The 21,305-nt window shown below is 36.3% G+C and overlaps 2 protein-coding genes across 8 annotated transcripts in view; both read left to right on the top strand.

The window, feature by feature from the left end:
* Positions 1–41: 41 nt before the first annotated feature.
* LOC128030786 (uncharacterized) lies at positions 42–5,310 on the top strand. 3 transcript variants are annotated; one of them, XM_052618754.1, is made up of 6 exons: positions 91–302; positions 451–532; positions 1,116–1,212; positions 1,410–1,540; positions 2,095–3,011; positions 4,970–5,310. In XM_052618754.1, the coding sequence occupies exons 2-6, from the start codon at positions 469–471 to the stop codon at positions 4,997–4,999; spliced, it is 1,239 nt and encodes a 412-aa protein (XP_052474714.1). In that variant the 5' UTR covers positions 91–302; positions 451–468; the 3' UTR covers positions 5,000–5,310. The 3 variants fall into 3 exon arrangements, with proteins under 3 accessions (XP_052474712.1, XP_052474714.1, XP_052474711.1); XM_052618752.1 differs by lacking the exons at positions 91–302; positions 4,970–5,310 and adding an exon at positions 42–84 and having other exon boundaries at positions 2,095–4,810; XM_052618751.1 differs by lacking the exon at positions 4,970–5,310 and having other exon boundaries at positions 2,095–4,810.
* The window catches only part of LOC128030784 (protein tweety homolog 1), a 28,065-nt gene continuing 11,593 nt past the window's right edge, over positions 4,834–21,305 (top strand). The window contains exons 1-5 of one of the 5 annotated variants that reach the window (XM_052618747.1): positions 4,834–5,030; positions 12,942–13,102; positions 17,026–17,255; positions 20,005–20,116; positions 20,628–20,968. In XM_052618747.1, the coding sequence (XP_052474707.1) occupies positions 12,968–13,102; positions 17,026–17,255; positions 20,005–20,116; positions 20,628–20,968 (818 nt within the window). In that variant the 5' untranslated portion in view covers positions 4,834–5,030; positions 12,942–12,967. Of the gene's footprint in view, positions 5,031–6,010; positions 6,772–12,941; positions 13,103–17,025; positions 17,256–20,004; positions 20,117–20,627; positions 20,969–21,305 lie in introns of those variants that run through there. The other 4 variants (XM_052618748.1, XM_052618746.1, XM_052618750.1 and 1 more) reach the window with 4 other exon arrangements.

The following is a 21,305-nucleotide window of genomic DNA, read 5'->3' as shown; positions in this document are numbered from 1 at the left end:
AATGTTTGAAAGAACCGATTCGCGGAAATGACTCTAAATCGGACTTCCTCTTCCTCGAAAACTACTGTTTCTTAGAACCCCACCGTAAGTAGTGGCAATAATTGACAGTAATCAATTCAAATCAGTTATTTATTCGTTTTTTTTCTTCTTTAGTGTGTAATGTATTTGGTTCTCCATCATTCGCGCAGTTTGTAGTCATTTGAACCAGATGAATTCATCTTGTAAATGTTTACCATTAACACTAAAGGGACTTGGACAGTAATCTGTCAAGTTCGAAGCTAGTTGTATGATTGTGACTTGAGGTAGGTTGATGCTCTACCGTGTTATACCAAAATGGTTTTTACATAATATTTCTTTTGTTTTATCGATTACGATACAGTATAACAAAATGAATATGGTAAAGATGGTTTCTAAATTACTCTAAATGGGACATGTCTGTTTCAACTGAAGCTCTTGAAGCTGTCAACTATGGCATGCGAGGAAGAGAGAACTCAGGAAAACCTGACGGACTCTGACGGACGAATCCACATAGGTAAGACAAGTGACTATATCTGTTTAAAAGAAAATTAGTTACATTGTTGACGAAAAATTAATTTGGTAAAATACAAAAAGCTGTATTTTAATTCTAAAGATTATTCTTCACAGCTTATGAGTTGTAGGCCTATTGCTAGTTTAAATTATTTGTTTATTTCGTCATTTTAAGTAGTTTGAAATACATAACTTCAAAATTAGCTGCAATTTACAAAATTATCTACTATGATAAGAAATGTTTTTGGTCACCGCCTTAAACAAGGTCTGTAGCGCTGGAGGCTATAATGCAAATGACCTGAAGATGGCAGTGAAAATCCTTTTCATAAAATTGTCCAGAATTTCTGGCCAAGTATAGGTTCGTTTTGTTCAAAATTGCTGATATTTGCCTCAGACTTTTATTTTGTCCTTCGTAAATGTACCTGTTTTGAATACCTCCATTTACATCTTCACACTATGCTACATCACGTCTGCCATAACCGATCTGGGAGGACTTTACTTTTACTGTCCCAGTAGTTGTAGATTAACTTTGTCTTGTGTTAACAGTCAATGCATGAATGCTGTTGTTTTTCTTCCCTTTCCCTTAGTACCAGATGAGATGAAACCAGAAACTAGCCAAAACATTTGCCAGGACTTCCTCTTGGGCAGATGTGGTTTTGGAGATAGATGCCGACTGTCTCACAGGTCTGTCATTCACTCTGGATGGTAAAGACTCAACTAGCGAACTAACCTCATGGTAGACATGATTTATTATCTGGATATTTTCATTTCAACAGCAGTGTCTTGTAGTTGCTGTAAAAATTGGGAAATTTGTTAGATCTTGGGAATGTTCATTGAAGCTTAGTGGATAAAAAATACATTGCTCTTTCCTGACTTCACAGTGTGCTTGACGTCCCTCAAACCACACACTCAGAGGAAGATGATACAGCCGTCACAGAAAAGAAGAGCAAGACCCGAAAAAATGGAAAAAAGACTCATTCTGAAAAGCAGCCTCTAGAGACTGAGAAGGACGGTATGTTCATAGATTTAATGCAGAGGCACTTTACCTTCCAGATACACTCACTGCACCACATGACTTTGATTTGGCAGATAATTTTTTTTTTTTCAAATATTAATAACCAGTGAAAACCTAAACAAACAAAAAAACTAAATGATGGTAGTAATGGTAATAATAATGGTAATAATAATACAAATATAATAAAATAGTGTAATAACTAAAGATTATGTCAAACTAATTAATAATGTTTTATTTTCAAGATTTTGAAAGATTTGAAGATTTTTTCTTCATCAAGATATCAGGACTTATGCCTCCAAAGTATACATCCAAATTAATTTTAATACAGAAATTAAAAACGCATATATATATGCATATATATATATCACATATTTAATGTATTGTTTGATAACTACACGACAAAAAATAGCATCATGCCATTGATCTGTAAATGCATTTCAATATTCTTTAAATATAATTTTATTATATTATATAATGATTATAATGTACCATTAATACAGTATTACATTATTTCTTTTAATCTTAATATGCTGGAATTATTCAATTCTCAGACAATTTAACAAATGCCACTGGACAACATGAAGAGTCCATCAACACAGGAGATGTTTCAAATGACCTAGAGCAAGTGACAGAGTTTTCTGAAGAACAGGATGATTTTGTAACTTCAGGTATAGCAACAAAAAACAAACAAGAGCTGGGAGATGCTGTAGATCGTTCCTTTACCGAAAATGCTGAGAAAGGACCCAGTGACGACATCTTACTTTTGAAAAAACAATCTGCACCAGAAGACAAAAAGATGGCAGCTTCTAAAAAACTGAGTTTGAATCAGTTGGCAAAGGAGTTATCTGTCGCTCCTAAAAAAGAACAGACTGAAATAGTGGAAGAATGGAAGGACAGCTGGGATGGAGTGAGTGGTTCAAAAGCAGAGCTGGTATCATTCATTCTGCCAAAACCACTTTTAAGACATCCACCCCCAAACAGACCCACACACTTCATCTGCTTCCGCGTGGACTCTCCCGCTGCTCTCCAGGCCTTCCAGCGCATTCAGAGAAAGGTTCTCTCCCTCCTCCCTCAGTCAGAGCCGCTATGGATGGACCCCGCAACTTTACACGTAACTCTTTCCTTACTTGTCCTGAAGTGCCCAGAGGAAGTCAGCGCTGCTGCTGAGCTCATGCGTACCACAATCAGAAACTCCCACAAACCCGCTATTTCTGTGTCTTTCACTCCAAAACTAAGGCACTTTAACGGGACTGTCCTCCATGTGACCCCACAACCCCTGTTCCATGTCCAGAGCCTGAATTCCCCTCTTCAAGAAGCCTTCAAGGAGAAGGGCTGGCTACACCGTCATTCCCGATCCCCGACGTACCATCTCACCCTGGCCAAATCACGGGGGCCCATGACAGAGAAGATGTTTGAAAGGATAGAGACCGTTAAACTGGGCAAAGATATCAACTTTGGCAAGCAAGAAGTAAATAAACTCTATCTATGTGTGATCGGTCATACAAACACAGAGAATGGTTTCTATCAGGTTGTTGGTGCTGTGCAGCTGCCCAATGTGTAAAAGTGAACTCATCTGAACTTGGGGATGATGGTTATTAATTACATCAAATACCTGATGTGTTTTAAATCAAGGAGTCAGTCTAATGACTTCTACGTTCTTTATTTTGTGCGCCTAATATCACATTTATATTTATAGATGCAGAAGTATCCCAAAGCATAGTCTCGTGTAGCCAGACCTTCATACTGACAGCAGAAAGTCTGGAATGTAAGGCAGTTTTTATCGGCCGAGGCCCGCCCGTGACGCCATTTGACTGACATATCAAACAACCAATCACAGTTCGTTTAATTCTGTGTCACGTTTCAGGGTGTGGTAATGTCGCGTGTTAAACTCTCAGAAGTATTTTAAAGATTCTATTCTGCCAACCTTAAATATTTGACATACTTTTGAATATCCAGCATATAGTTGATCGTGATAAGCGCTCGTCGTCACAGTTGTAAACTCGACGTCTTTCTTCTTTCGTGAGTGGGTTTGGCGCCACAGCATTTTTGTTTCCAGGTGGAGCATTAAAGAACACGACACACATGTCTCCCTGAAATCATGTATAATTCAACCAATCCAATGACAACTTCGACACTCCTAAAGTATTTCAACTTTTCAACTTTGGGTCCCATGTGCATCAGACCTTCTGTGGGCGTGACGTCTGAGGCTGGGACTACCCAAAGCATGACTGCTTATTTTAGATTGAATAGTTGCAAAGACAATGGATTAAAGCATTTTCTAAATGTTTACAATCACTTTTAATTCTATATTATTTCTGTTCTGAAAAAAGCACTTTATATCATTGTTATATCTTTATATTCTCTTTTTACAAATGCAGTCAAATTTTGATAACACAAGTATTAGTGACACTGAAAGTTCTTTATATGTATTCATTTGTTAATATTTCAAACCCACCACTAAAATGAAATGCATGGTTGCGAGTTAAAAACTCAGATTTATTTAGATGAGTTCACAAGTTGATAAAATATAATAATTAATCATTACATCAATTTAAAATTTTATGTAATTTAAACAGATTTTTTAATAGATTATTTTTTTTTAAATAAATTGTCATAACTTAAAATTGTCTTCAACTGGGAAGTGGATTTCTAGTTCTCAGCAAGCTTTGCTTTGGACAGGATGAGGTGAATATATGTTGAAGTAATTTTTTGTGTTTTTTATAGTTAAAAGGAAATATCTGTTATTGTTCAACACTGTCATGATTGACATTTTACAAATTAAAATAGTTTTTACGTTAAAGTTTTTTACCATTTTGTTGAAGAATAATGCTCATTGTTAGTTGGTATCAGGGGTTTGAACTTAGTAGTTAGTAATCAACTTGTGTAAACAAATTTGTGTTTATGCAGTTTATCATAAAACCCAATTTGGTTTTTTGGTTAAACATAATTTCACTAAAAGCTGTCATAACAAATTTTTCATATTTTATTTTGATTTCAGTTTGATTATATTTTATTTCAGTTTAATGTTGTTTTTATTTTATTGTACATTTCTGATGAAAATAAAAAAGTCAGCACACTAGGGCTCTAAAACTACAAATATTTTATAACAGACAATTACATTATTGCAGCACACAAGCTCTTTATCAGACCTTCATCAGAGACTGTGTATTTTTGGAGCCTAGGTGTGATGACTTTTTTCTATTTTCATTATCGATATATATATATATATATATATATATATATATATATATATATATATATATATATATATATATATATATATATATATATATATATATATATATATATATTTTTTTTTTTTTTTTTTTTTTTTAATCGAGCACCACACCCAGTGATGTGCCTGCTTTTGTTTTGAGTTTATGGTACATTTCTGCACAAATATAACAAAGCCATCTCTTACTTTAGGTTTGTGTGCATTTGCTGACCCTCACTTAAAGACATACAACATTCACCTTAAATGTACCAGGTAATTTCTTTACTTCCTGTTCAGTCACACATTGCAAGATGTTGCTAAGTGAATCAGTGCAAGGCAGTATTTTTGGATCGCTTATTGAATTGGATGTTAGGATGTCAGTTTTTTATTGAAAGTGGTCTACATAAATAAGTAATTTACCATGTGTTTCAGTTATGTTTTTATAGCACAAGCTCTGAATTATTCAACATCAAACAAACAACTCTGAACAGCTGTACATTTAGTCACTGGAATATCTTGAGACCAATGAAATTAAATCAAACAAAATGACTCATTTTATGAATATTTTTTTCATGCATGTGTGTGTGTGTGTTACAGTAGCAGCTCTGAGATGTAAGCAAGGAAGTCTTGCATACATAACATCATTTTCTCTTTCCTCCTGGAAACATGTCATGCACACTATACGAATGCTTGTGCGGTCTCTTTCACTCCATCCCTCCCTCCTGTGCTTCTCCATCTAGCACCCCTCCCCCATCCTCGCTCGCTTTCTCTTTCAGTGACACAGAAAAATCAACACCACCCTCCCTCTCTCATGCATTCATATCCCCCCACCCCATACTCCCTTGGCACACAAATACCCATCTCTCCATCCCTCCCTTGTTCTGTTGTTTTCATTGTATATATATATTTTAATCCCCCTATCTCTATTAAACCTCCTGGGCCACCGAGAGTCTAGCATCCCTTCATCCCTTTCTTTCTTTTACCGCCCATCACTTACTTCATTTGTGGGTAAAGAGTGCATTAAATAATAATAATAAACATTTATGGGAATCCCCTACTGCAAACTGCATGGGTTGCATTTGGAAAACCTAGCGACCTGCCATTATTGTTTTTTTTTTTTTTTTTTTTACTCATTAATTTGACAAAAGAGCTTCCTGTATGTGGAATATATGTGTGGTTTTCTCACAATCTTTCAATCTATCATTATGTGTTGTCATGCACGCTGTATAAATACAGTAGACATGTGTAAATCCTCCATCCCTTTTTGTCTCCTGCACACAAACACCCAGAGAGAGAGAGAGAGAGAGAGAGAGAGAGAGAGAAGTTCAGTCCTGATCACTGGGACCCTCAGGACCACACCAATTTAAATCTGCCTTTCACTTACTTAAATTAAGACTGTAATGTGTTTGAAAATGGGACAATTAAAATAAATGTGCCGGTTTTTATCCCCACAATACATAGCCTTTTTTTGTAGCCACAGTTGTTAGTCTATTTTATAAAAACACATTGCACTGGAAGGATTTCATTTGCCCTGGATGTTATGGATTTGCTATTTCTTCAGACTGGACATTTATTGTGTGTGGAAACGACATCGACGACATAGTTGTGCATTTGTCACACTGAGAACAATTAATTTCGGAAGTTTTTCGTTTCAGTGACGTTTCAGTATAGCGTCCCTCCGCGCGACTGTGGACGATGAATCAAGTTCTCGGAGGATTTTAAATCAAGAATGAAGCTGACTGATAGGCGTCGGGATTTGAAGGAGTCGTTCCTCTCTTAAAACATCCCTCAGGGACTCTCTCCTCTCTCTGAAGACCTGTTTCCCATCATCCATCAGCGAGCACAAAGACCGGGAGCACATTCTCCTGAAGCCCTAAACAACAGATTTCACCAGAGGATGCAACCCGTTTTAACGGTCAACGGTCTCAGTAAACGCATCTAACGTTAATCGCAAACAAATTCACACGAGCGCGAGAGACGTGGAAGCACCCACATTAGGCTGCTGCAAATTAAGGTGGGCAACCGTTTTTAAATGTGCCATATAACATTGTATAGCCTTCTGTGCGGCTCATTTGCCGTGTCAATTGGTCTGTGTGCTTACCGTTTGGCAGTTCGTTATACGAGACCATTAAAACAAAAGATCCTCGTGGTGTATCCAAGCGCCAAGACAAAGCGCTGTGAGTGTGGCTGAATATGATGCCATAAACAATCATAGGTTTTCAAGTCTGGCACGAGAATGAGATCGATTGGTCTCGCGACGGGTCAACTCACAAGTGCATTCAGCAATCAATTCTGTCCTGTTTCGTTTCTAGTCATTTTTTCATCGATTAGATTAGCACCAGTCTGTTGTGTGGATGACTGTGTTTATAAATACCTTCACAATGAGCTCATTTTATACATTTAAACTAAACACACCCACATACAAATACAAATAATGTCCCCTCAGTGACCTCTATGAACTTATTTTATTTCGGAACAACAGCAGCATGGCTCTGTCAATGGTGAGATTTTGATTCTGTCTACATATTTAATGTAATTCTGTAACTCAGATGTGTAGAGCAAGTTTTAGTCAGTTGTTTGAGAGCAGACAGTTTATTTCAACAAAGAATTATAATTTATAAAAGCCATTTTAATTTTTTATGCTGTATGGCTAACTATATCATACCCTCAACACTGATATTTTATTGGACTTTGCATTGGATTTGTTACTTTCAAAAGGCATTTTAGGCTTCGAATATTAATGGACGTTATTATAATTATAATTAGGCAATAATGTTTTTATTTATTGCAGTAATTTACTGTTTATTTATTTTTAGCACAGTTCAGTCTTAGTGTGTGTGGAAGGATATTCTGGACAGTTTTCAAAAGGAATTGCAAATTGCGTTTTCCATATGTGGGCGCATACATTGTGACATAATCCAAATGCGATTGCAAATCTTGCATTACCGTTTGCATCAGGACCAGCCCACACCTTTATGGAGTCCTAAGCAGAATTTTACTCAGTGCCGCCAATACGACTGATTATTGTCAATGCTTTTCTTCACACACTATAAATCTAACACACCCATTATTAATTTTATTTGTTGTAGCTGTGTTGCTTACTGTCTACTTGGCATGTTTTTACCCTTCTTAGATTTTTAATTGTAACAGTAGCAAACCCACAAGAGTGGTCAGGTGTTAATTTGCACTGTAACATTCAAAGTCTTACTGTACTCAGTGGCATTCTTAATGTGGTGTACTGAAAAGTAGCTAAATAAACCAGCAGGCAATGTATTTTCTTTAGCAACATACATTTTTACAACTCTTAATCTGTAACTAGCTAAACTGAGGCATAATGATATTGGAATATAGCAAAGACCCCAAGGTAAATCATGTTAAGCTGTTATCAGCACCTAGTTTATGAAACCAAAATTTACACAGAAGACAAGAAGATTTGATTAGGCAGGCTAATAAGACTAGAAAGAAAGGTGGGATGCACTGTCTGTTTGCTCATGGTCATGAAACAGCAAGAGACCTTGAGACAGGTGATCTTGAGCCTTTACCAATGAACTCCATTGTTCAAAGCATTCAGTACAATAGTCGAGACTTAGGTCTCTGCAGAGCAAAAGTGGGCGTTTATCACCATGTGGGTGTTTTGAAACTGCTGGGTGTTTCTGAATCATGCAATCTAAATGATCCCCCTTACCCAACCCCACCCCTAAACCTAACGTCACTATTACATCAACCAATCAGGTATCATGGTGTAAAAACACCTTGATCTCGTAACTCCCATTACTTTCCTGCAGAGACCTATACTTGGATCCACCTTACCCAACCCCACCCCTAAACCTAACATCACTATTACATCAACCAATCAGGTATCATGGTGTAAAAACACCTTGATCTCGTAACTCCCATTATTTTCCTGCAGAGACCTATTCTTGCAATAGTCTGTGAGTGATGTCACCTCCCAATATAAACAAGCTCATTAGTATAGTCCCACCCCTGACACTGATTGGCAGCTTCCCGTGTAAGGCATCGGAAATTAAAATGCAGTTGTAAATAGACTTTGCTTTTCCATTTAAAATTTGCAATTGTGTTTGGATTGTCACGATTTATGCATCCACATATGGAAAATGCAATTTAAACTACAATTTGCAGTTGCTTTTAAAAATAGTCTGGAATATTCTTCCATACTAGTTACCAATGATAAGTTCATTCTGATTATTATATCGAGCCAGTGAATTAACATCACTGACTATAATGTGCAGGAAAATCCATATATTCTAGATGTTATTATATTTATTGGGTAACACTTTAGAATACGGTTCCATTAGTTAATGTTAGTTAATGTATTAATTAACATGAACAAACAATGAATAATACATTTATTACTGTATTTATTCATCTTCGTTAATGTTAGTTAATGAAAATACAGTTATTCATTGTTAGTTCATGGTAATTCACAGTGCATTAACTAATGTTAACAAGCACAACTTTTGATTTAAATAATGCATTAGTAAATGTTGAAATGAACATGAACTAAGACTTATAAATGCTGTAGAAGGATTGTTCTTGCTTAGTTCACGTTAATGAAAGTAGTTAACTAACATTAACTAATGGAACCTTATTCTAAAGTGTTAACATTTATTGTAAAAAACAACAACAAATATTACAAGGATATGGCATCATTTTAAGATACACATAATAATATATCAGTATCATACTCATGTCACTATGTGAAGATTTCATTTTATATAGTTTATTGCTCATTAAATGAGCTAAGCTACAAATGAGTGTTTTCTCAAAGTATCATAATTGGCAATTCCCCCAAAAATCTAATGAGATTTCTGTTATCTTAAAATGGTTTAAGATCGCATTTTTCTTCCTTGCTTCATTTCCAAACTCACATTATTGCCTTTCCGTTATGCAATGCGAACCATCCTTATAACAGGCTGACAAAATGCATCATGTTCAGATGTGCTGTAGCATTCCAGTCTGAGTCACAGTCTGCATGTCTGTTCCATAACACTGTTTTACATTAATCTGGCTTTTAAACACATTTGCATTTGAAAGGATGACACTTAGTTTGATAATACTGCACCAACTATATCACAGTTCGCTAGATTATTGTCCTGACCCACTGCATGCTGGTTATGTTCTCTGACAGTAAATGAATAGCCTTCAGACATCATTATAAACAAAACACATCAGACACTGTTGTAAGGGTTACTTGTGATGGAGCCTGCAGGTCTGTGTTAGTTAAACTGTTTTGGTAGGATTAAGTGGTCAGATTACATATCCTGATCTTAGAAATGAAACCTGAGCCAGTGCCTTAGGCCAGTACCAATGCAAGACAGGGTGTGGTTTTTGGTTGGCCTGACTTGAAACTTAATTTGTACATATTTTGTCTGTTTTATGTAACTAGAGGTGCAAAAATTACACAAAGAATGTTACTGTATTGGTTATCGGTTATCAGTGAATTATATTCTCAAATGAAGAAAAAAATTGAGTCAGATATTTTTTGACTATAGCTTACAGTCAGTTCATAAATTACGATGTAAAGGCCACTCTTTATGTCATAGTGATGTCAGAAAGCATAAACCCTAATACGTTGAGTTATTACTGAAATTTGTATAAAAAGAATGTGATGAGATGTGATGTAGGATCATGAGCTCATAGTTAAAATCTAATTTATAGCCTGATGATGTCATAACATGTCCCATCCTGAGGACATGATGATTTATGAAAGATGAGGTCATAATTATTTAGTGAAGTATGTGTCATTAAACAATCATGATATGACAAGGTGCAGCCCTTTTTTTGGAGTGCATAGTTTTTTTAATGTACCGAGTTCTCATGAGATCTAATCGTTGGTCAGTGTGTGTCTGTCTTAGAAACCTCTTCTCTTAACATTGATGATCTAATCACTTAATCCATGTTGTTTTCCCAGTGGACCTCAGTCCTGATAATGAAAATGTTTGTGTGTGTCTCTACTTAACCTACTTTAAACCCATTCCTTGTCTGTCCTGTTATTTATGCATTTTTAACCCATTTTCTGCTACCTTCTCCTCCTTTTTGCAATTGTTTGTTTTTGGTGGGGTGAAATAATTTTCCCCTCCTTTTCCACATCAAAAAAATTGATTTAATAAAAAAAAAAAAATCTACATACATATATATATATATATATTAGTGCTGTCAAAATTAGCGCGTTAACGCATTCGATTAATTTGAAATATTTAACGCGTTAAAAAAAAATAACGCAATTAACGCGGTTGCAGTTTTTTTTTATTTCCAGTTGTGGCCTATGTGTGTTCAACGTGCAAAGAAATATGGATAAGACCAAGGAAGGACTTTTAGACGGAAAGTTTCAGTATAAAACTCTGCCGGATTACTCTTCAGTCTGCCACAAGAAACATTACTCTTCATTTAGTCTGCCACAAGAAACAGCAACATTAAAATCATGAACTCAAATGTCATTGTTTAAAAAAAAAAAAAAACTATGACTGTAACAGTGCGTAAATCAGACCTTTCTGTAACGCTAACGTTAATAAGCTTAAATGAAAATAACGAAATAATTGTGTAGCGGAGTATTTTTTGTACACAGTGCCGCGAACTGTCAATCACTCCTGTACGCGTGCACCACTGTCCTCCTCAGCTGCAGCAACTTGCGCTCTCTCTCTTCATCAAGTTTTAAAACAAAAAGGGGACAAAAAGATCATATTGTCTTTGTGCATAGGCTATAGATTAATTAGATAAATGAATATCTAAATTTGTGCCTTGTCGTCTGCGGTATTTTTTTTAGAACTTAGAAAAAAGATGCTGCAGCCAATGAACAGCCAGCGGGAGCTGCAGGACGACTCAACCTCCGCAGACAGTTTTTAATGTTTATCAGACAATAAATACTCAAGATTTTGCTTTAGTATAACTCACAACGAGTTTCACACACCTTCTCCGGCCACGTTGAGTTGTTGACACTTAACAGTGGGAAAAGCGACACATGCGCTATTCACTTGTATAACTTAAGGGTGAATGGGTAATGTAGTTTCTGCTCTGGGTGGGATGAATTAGGAAGCTTGCATTGTGAAGGGCGCTCTGAAAATCGGCAGTGCAGGTAAAAGATTAAACCCTCTATTAAAACAGATGTCCAAATGAGCGTACCGGTACGCTACAAGCACGTTCTGGGCGCACGGAGAGGTGGCGGTACGCTCAAGAGCTATATTTGGAAGTGGCGGTACTGAGTACCGGTGCCTACCGGCCCACTTAAAGCACTGGCAATGACTATACTTTGGAATTTTTTTGCCGTCCACTTAGAATTCAACATGGAAATCATTTTTGTTTTTTATTGGCATTGATTGTTTTGAAATTCAAATGGTACTTACATGCCTGTGTTTTTATTTCTGTAATAAATATGGCTTTCAAGCCAACAGTTAATTTGGAGGATATTGATGGTTTATTGCAGGTATGTTGTTTACATGAGAAAATCTGTGTTACAAGTTAAACAAAAATTCCAATAAACAATCATATTTTGAATTTAAATAGTTTATTTGTCTTGAGTTTACATTAATTATTTACATTTTACATTTACATATCCAAAAAGTTTCAGTCTTTTAATTGCGATTAATCGCGATTAATTTTTAAAAATTGTGCGATTAATTAGTTAATTTTTTTTAATCGATTGACAGCACTAATATATATATATATATATATATATATATATATATATATATATATATACACACACACACACACACATATATCTTAAGGCGTTTTTGACCTGTAGCGCACCTGTAAGTGTATGATATCAAAGTACAGCAAAGTGCATACAATAGGATACAACACCTTTTTGAGATGAGCATAATCTGCACAGAACTGATCACCATGATGATGAGATGAGATGTTGGTTCATGCCAAATTTCGACCCCCTGCCAAATCACAACAACCCCCCCCCCCTTATTGAAGTCGCTGCCTGATTGCCCAATTCTAACCACACCCCTAATTCTAACCCCTCCCCCACAACTACTACTAAACCTACCAAGACTAGGTGGGTGATAATCTGGGGGTAAAATACATGTTTATATTAAAGTAAAAATAGATTACTAATATGCCTTTCGAAAGAAATTAAATAGCAAGTATTTGGGGTATCTTCTTGAGGATCCAATCTTGGTGTGTTCTCTTTATAATTACATGTTTCAATAATTTCAGACGCCTGAGAACGGTTTAGAGCTGTCATGGCAGCCATAGCAACTGTCCCCAACTACACCCCATCGCTATGGGTCCGGTTATGCCATGCCATCCCTCGCCTGGACTTGACCCTGCAGACCCGAAACAGCGTGTTCACTCCAGACAGCTGGGAGTACCAGCAGGTAACCCTCTCGCTCATTCTCGCTCACTATTCTCCTGTCCTCTCCTTGTTTCTCACCTTCAGAAACAATTTTCACACCTGACAGCTGGGGGTGGGTGCGCTCATCTTTTGAAGCGGTGCTTTCTATTTTCTCTCCTTTGTGTACACCCTCTCATTCTGTCTAAATTATATTGCATATATGCACTATAGTGTATGAACAGTCAGAAATGTATTTTTCTTGCTGTCAGAAATATTTTTACTTTTGACTTGCACAATATACTCTAATTCACAGCCATCTTATGCTATAGGCATAAGATTCTCTTAGAGTAAACTGGAGAGTTATGGTCAAAACCATTAAAAGCACTTTTCTGTGTGCAGTTTAAAGATGTATTGACTCAAAATTGAGTTTGTATCTCACATTCTCTAATGTTCAGTAGCTGATTTACCCCAGTTACTCTCAAATACATTCATGCCAAGCTCGATAAACAGAGACGACTTTGGTATTTGATACCGGAGCTTCTTCCTGTTATAGCGTCCTGTGTTTCACACTGCGCATGCGCAGAACGCCTACATGCAATGCAGCGAAAATTACAGCTGTTTGAAAAAGCATTTGCATTTTTACTTGGTTTTACTGGCACTTGAAGCCTTCAGAACGTGAAAATATCGATCCTAAAGTATTGTGGCAGAGCAAATGAACACCTCCTAAAAACAAGAGTGCCCAGAGTGCTTCTTATGTGATGGTGGCGCATGTTTGTGTTTCTGAATTCATTCTTTCGAGTTTCTCTATGCATAATTTCATAGATATGTGGCTATATTTAACCACTGGTTCACCTAAAACTCTTACAGTATCTGTAGTTAAATGGCATGTTTTGATATAGTGCTCAGGTAAATTTGATTAAGTAAATGTTAAACTTTTGAAAATGAGAAAAAAAATAACCACATATTGATGAATCAATACATGACAATTATGTATCTGTGTCCTGTTATTTATCTTTTGGAATGCATTTCAGAAAAAAATTCAGGTTTCAGGTGTAATTGCAAATTGCAAATAGTGATTAATCATGATTAATCCACTGAAAATTCTGATTAATTTGATTAAAAATTTTAATCATTTGACAGCCCTAATATATATATATATATATATATATATATATATATATATATATATATATATATATATATATATATATATATATATATATATATATATATATGTGTGTGTGTGTGTGTGTGTAATAATATTTTATATACTATAATGTTTGTTCTGATCATCAAATTCATTTGTATCATATATGTCCGTGATTGCACGTCCCAGAAAGGCTCTAAGGAGGTGATATTACAGTGACAGGTTATGTAGGGAACAATATTATGCCAGTTAAGTGGTGGCAAGTAATTTATGAGTTAATAACTGATCAATTTATTCAACCATACCAATTAATTCAGGAACTAAATGAGTCTTGATGAAAACTTTTATGTAAACCTTGGCAATACAATTGCCATTGGCTAGTAAATTATTTTGTTTACTCGCCAGACTGACATACTATAATACATATTATTTATAGTTTTATGCATTTAGCAGACTCTTTAATCCAAAGCGACTTACAGTGCATTCAGGCTATCAATCTTTACCTATTATGTGTTCCCGGGGAATCGAATCCCCAACCTTACACTTCATAGCGCAATGCTCTACCACTTGAGCTACAGGAACACACAAATATGTGTGTGTGTGTGTGTGTGTGTGTGTGTGTGTGAGTCCAAGCCATCAGTGCTAGTTCTAATGTGGAACATGAGCATAACTAATAATAAGAACATATCTGTTTTAGACACATCTTAGACACATCTTCACTAGCATATATAAATATATTTCAACTAAGCATCGAATAGAAACAGAAATTACATGCCCCTTGATGCAAGTTTTTTTCCTATCCCAACTTAATTATGCAGACTTACAGAGACAATAAGTCTCACCTATCAATACAAACAATGCATATGTGGTGAAATCAAATAATCACAACCAGCCTGACAGTGCAACATCAACTAATATGTTTTCCATATGTTTGTCTGACCAGTAAAGGACAAACCTCATCGTAGAGTACAACACTGTCCAGCCTCTTTTTCAGTGGCCTTGGTTCCAGAAGTATTTTGCTCATGCTTTTGCCCATAGGAATGTTTATAAAAAGTCTATTAAAGAGGTATAGGCCATTAAAATAAAAGTATGTGTTTGTAATGCTGTGATTGACCTCAAAGATGCTTGAAGCATTTAGAGCAAAAAAGGTTCAAGACTGTGTACTTAACATCTTTAATGAAGGAATTCCGCATTACAAAGAATTTAGGCTATTGATTTAAAATATGTTATTATACGTATGCCATTATAGAAAAAATGTAGTTTACTTTTATTACAAAATAAAAAGATTTACACACATATTACTAGTTTACAAATGTAGGGAGACTGTCTCAGTGATATATTTTGGAGTGCTCATGGAAGCGGCCAATCACTGCACAGCTTCTTTAGCACAAGTTGTTTCCCACGATTCTGATTGGTGGATATTTCTCTCCAGGATTATGGTCAGTGCATTTCTTCAGCAGGGACAGCACTGTTAAACATGATTGTTTTAAATTAAGATAAAATAACTTTGAATGTAACTGATAAACAACCTCTTCACTCATATTAGATCTTAATTAACATTAGAAGTCAATACCTCTATGAAGAAAATGAATGGGATTTTTACTTCTGGAATCCGACTGTTGCACTGTATTTTGTTCAGTTCCATTTGATGATGCCAGCAAAGAAATTAAACAGCCATTATGAGGTTGCTCTAAGGAAAAGAAATAGCTTCAGCACAAATTGATTAAGTTGTAAGAGACGAAGCCAGATTATGCTGATGCCTGAATGGGTTTACAGGATAAGACACAGATGATAAGAGAAAGATTTTAAATAACAGACTGTGAGAGACGGAAGAGAGACGGAAGAGAGGAGAAATGAGAGAGTGAGATCCTTGTGGATATTAGTGGGAATTGGGAAGAGAGTGGAAATCAACGAAGAGGAGAGGGAGCAGGAGATGAAAAATAAGAAAGAGAATCAGAGGGAAAAGCAGTGAATGTATTTAAGTAGGTCACCGATTATTAATAGAGATCCAGTGGCGTGGATGAAAAGAAAGAAAGGGGTAGAACAGTTAGGGATGAGTGAATGGAAGAGAAAGCATAGAGAGAAACCATGGGGGAAAGAGAATGATAGAGTGATAAAGAGAGAAACTGAGGAAGATGGATTGGGATCAGATTGAAGATGTACAGTCTATGAAATGTGTTTGAATCCAATGGAAAGCTTTAATTACACATCCTCTTTCTCTCTCTGTGAGTGGAGCATTCATTAGCCAATCAGATTAAAGAGACATCCTGCATTTTATGTGTCTATACGAGACCTGCATGTGCTTGAATGGTATGCAGATTTATTAATTCTGTGCTCATTTTTACAATGAAAAAACAATTGTTGTACGATATTCTTTGAAATAATTAAATAACTCATACATTTCCATATGCAAATGCAATCTCCTCAGGCTGTCACTGCATCATATTGTCATCTATTACATTTCTGTTTGGGTTGCTGTTAAATTTTACAAATATTTACAAGGAAAAGGCAAGTAACGCACTGAATTAAACATGACATTTTGAAGTATAAAGGCTGAAATGGTGTTTTCTTGTAAAATGCATTATTTACAGTTTTGAAAAATCTTTCAGTCCTACCTAAAATTAAGAAAGTAGTTTATTTTTATTAAGTTTAATGAGATTCAATACTTGATTTCAAACAATTGCTAATTTTTTAGACCAATGACATCATCTAAAAACGGATGTTATGTGCTCGGCTGACTAGTATTCAGTATAAAAATGAAGTCTTGAGTGTTTGAAAGTCTTTTCTTCTTACTCATGTTCCATCTTCTCTTTCCACAGACTCTCCTGGTCCTCTCCAGCTTCTCCGCCATTGCCCTCGTCCTCTCGTTACTTGTCATTCTCTCCTTCCTCATCTACTACTGCTGCTGCCGTCGTGGTGAGGGGGGCCGGGATGCAGAGGAAGAAGAGGAAGATGATGATGCCAGCGGTGGCCAAGGATACAGCGGCAGAAAGGGGCGGGGCATCTGCTGTGTCACCTGGGTATCAGTCGCAGCCGTCACCTTGTGTTGGTAATGCCTCTTAATGACAGTCATTTTCAGATGCCAGTGATTACTATCTGTTGAGCAGATGTTCTTAATTCAAAATACAGTAGAGACTATTATGAAGTGAAGAGAAAATATATTATGAAATATATATATATAAAAAAAGAGATGTATAATAATTTTCCAAATTTAGTGTGACCACCATAGACTGTAAAAAAATATGGACGTAGTGTCTGTGACGTCACCCATAGTTTTGAAGCCTAAAGTGTGCAGAGCGAGCCGTCGCCATCTTGGAAGCGCGTCACCGCGCGACTCTCCCGGATAATCGAAAATGGGCAAAAAGGTGGGAGCTGATTGCTGAAGCCACGCCCACCTAGCGCGACTGCATTATCAGCAGCGGCAATCCACCTGTCACTCAAGTGGCCACACCCTTAATTATGCAGAACTTTAAGGCTTAATATAATTTAGACGGATGAGTTATAAAAAAATTCACCCCCCTCACAGTTGTCATGAAGGGCAAAATTTGCCATATAGACCAAAATCATTTTTTGCACCAGGCTGTAAACATGTTTTTTTTCTGCTGTAAAGTTGGGCATTTTAACATGGGGAGTCTATGGGACTGACTCCCTTTTGCAGCCAGCCTCAAGCGGCCAGTCGATGAATTGCAGTTTAAGTCACTTCCGTATTGGCCTCACGAGAGAGAGCGGGAGGTTGCCGCTCGGTGACCACATATTGAAAGAGGTCAATAATAGCTGACAGATTCCTTTTAGAAAATCCACTGAAAGTCATTTTCCTTAATATGAAATAATTCTCCATAATTTCTGTGTGCATTGTTATATTTTTAAGTGCAACCTCTAAAGTTTGATGAATTCATCATCTGTGTCTTGTTTATGACTTCTTCAGTGATCAAGCAATTTGCATCATTTAGAGAGCAAATTACATTTATCACCTGACATCATCCATTTAGTTCCCGTGGGAAAGTACTATTGAGAGAAAAAGATAAATGTTCCCAACTGCATTTAACTCGCACCATTTTGTGCTTTCATACATATGAACAGTGTAACTTGGGGGTATTACAAGTTCCATGAGTTATGTTATCAGATTACTTTTTCAGGGAACTAGTAAAGTAATGCATTACTTTTTAATTTACAAAAAAAAAAAAATGTTAAATAACACGAATGTATCTAATCCTATTTTATTATCTAATGTCTTTGCTGCTAACATCTGATGATCCAGTTCAACCATACTAATAAGCAAACATGACTTTCGATAAACTAATAATTTTATTGCTGAAGTGTTGAACCTTCTTCTCCTGTGTTCTACTGTACAGACGTGAATTTACTTTTCTAACGCATTACTTTCCATAAAAAGTAACTAAGTAGCGTAATTAGTTACTTTTTTTAGGGAGTAACGCAATATTGTAATGCATTACTTTCAAAAGTAACTTTCCCCAACACTGCATATGAGTGAAGAATCAAAAAACTTTTCTGGGTTTATCTTATTAGCAAAAATCTTAAAATTACCACCCATATCTGTTTAAGCGAAACAGTAGCTTTTTCCCACTTCTAGACCAGCATTATAAAGATATCACGCTTTGTTCTAAATAAAGCTCTGTTTCATTTGCACATTTGCAAGGGATGGTTTCCTTCAATTATGTTCTCTCAGTGCACATATATTGGCAGAACACCAACCTGTTTTATATATTTAGGGCTATGAATATGAAACCCAATGCTTTTTCATGCCTCATTGATCTGAACCATCAGCATGATGTAGTAATGTTCTTGATGTCACACATAAATTGTTTGTGTAAATTAGCATTGTTTTTATGAGAACAGGTTTGGTTTGCTCAGTGTGTAATGCAATCAGTCTAATGCAGCACGTGTTTCGTCGCAGGCCCGCCCCCATGACATCACCCCCTTCCCATCCACGTTGACCTCTTTTTCTGAAGCATTCAAAAGCTAGACACTGATTTACACATGACTGCATATAGGCATGTGCACACATTTGCTGCTTGCGAATATAATTTCTGTGTGAAACACGTAAACACACATTTCTAATCTGGGTCAAAAAGCTAGTGAGAGATTGAGATTTGCTATTTTTGGCAGGTTGGAAAGGATTGGCCAAGCATCTGGCTCAAGCATTAATCTGAATATTTGAATGTGAAATAGATATGCAAATGAGTGGATTTTGATGATTTTGATCGCAAGGATTTTTTTTTAAGAAATGCAAGTTTATTCAGCAAGGATTCAATAAATTGGCCAAATGTGACAGTAAAGAGATTTAAATATTGTTACAACTTACAAAAGATTGAGCAAATGCTGTTCTTTTTATTTTTTTCTTTAACAAAGAATCCTGAAATCCTGTTTCCCAAAACGTTTTTCAACATTGCAATGATTTCTGAAGGATCATGTGACACTGAAGACTGGAGTAATGAATGACTGCTGAAAATTCAGCTTTGCCATTACATGAATATATTATATTTTTAAATATATTAAAATTGAAAAGTTTTTGAAAATGAAAACTGTTTTTAATAATTTTTTATTAAAAAAATGCAGCCATGTTGAGTATAAGAGACTTATTTCAAAAGCATTAAAAAAGTACAGATCCCCAAACTTTAATTAATAAATGTAAATATACATTAACTAGCTTAAATATGTCTCATTTTGTTTTCCTCTCTCCTTTTTTCATTCCCTATTTATTTTCTCTTTCCTCCCTCTCACTTTCTTTTTCTTTGTCATCTCTCCTTGTCTCCTTTTCATATTTCTGCATTTTGTAGTGTTGCCATTGGCATCGGCTTCTACGGCAACAGTGAGGCGAACGATGGGATGTATCAGTTGACCTCATCCTTCCTCACTGCCAATTACACACTGGCTTCCATCAATCTTCTGGTGAGAACTCAAAGGCACACACGCACGCTCATACATACACAAAAGCTTATTCCATCAATCTCCTTAAGCATCAGGGGACAAAAAGAAATACAGGATGTTCAGAAAACACACTAAATTGTTTTATTACACTGTGATTTCAAGTAAGCGGTCGGGGAATTCAGATGTGTGTTTGAGAGCGAGAGAGTGTTTGAATGCATTTGTGTGTGAACGAGTGAGATAAAATCCACTCTGGGTATTGATTTAGCTGGTTGCTCATATGGTCAATCAATGAATGCATGCTAATCTGATTAATGACCTACTTTACTTCTACTGTACTCTTAAGACCCTTCATTCCAGCTTTTCCATTCAATTCCATTGTCCTTTTTATCTCCCACATATCTTTTCCACTAGTCTTTTCTTTTGTTTCCATGCTAATCTGTTCATATGTCAGATGATCAGGATACAAATGCATTGGTTTCATGCCATTCAAAGCAAAGTATTCCAGCATAATCTTCTACACTCACTAACCCAGGTTTCAGACACCGTGGCCGGGCTGCAGCAGTCTGTCTCAGGGCCCTTGACCTCCATGGAGGAAGTGTTTGGTGGACATAAGCCGGCCCTCGTGCCAACACGCTCCTGCAGGCGTCTGTCAGAGCGGGTCGTGTCTCTTCTCTCCAACCTGACACTGGGAAGAGGTCTGATCCCCATCACGGATGGATTTTACAGGGCGAATGGAAGTGAAAGCATAGTGGGAGCACTCACCCCAGCACCTCCTTCTGTAGCCCCCACTCTCAGCCCGTCCGCCAACAACATCCCTGCTCCTTTCTGCCCTGGCTGGGCTGCAAACACACTCATGGTGAATGAAGACTACAGGTGAGGAGACATCAAAGACGCGAGTACCAAAAAAGTTAAGAAAAAAAAAATCCTGATTTGTGTTTTCATTGTTTATAAAGGGCCTAAAGGGCCGTATTCTATACTTTTGAAGTACTTTTTTATTCAAGATTTTTGAAGCTTAGTTTTTATGTTAGAATATTTCTGTATGTCTATGAAATATACACTGTTAAAAAATTAGTTGTTCAGATTTTTGTAATGTTTTGTAAAGAAGTCACTTATGCTCGCCAAAGTTGCATTTATGTGATCAAAAATTCATGATCGTGGTTGAGCATCGTCTACAGAAGTGAGTATAAGGGTTTTTTATGAATCTTTGCAA

This window comes from Carassius gibelio, chromosome A16, assembly GCF_023724105.1.
Source record: "Carassius gibelio isolate Cgi1373 ecotype wild population from Czech Republic chromosome A16, carGib1.2-hapl.c, whole genome shotgun sequence".
NCBI lineage: Eukaryota > Metazoa > Chordata > Actinopteri > Cypriniformes > Cyprinidae > Carassius > Carassius gibelio.
Note: the sequence above shows the minus strand (reverse complement) of the source record. Positions and strands in the feature narration are given on the sequence as shown.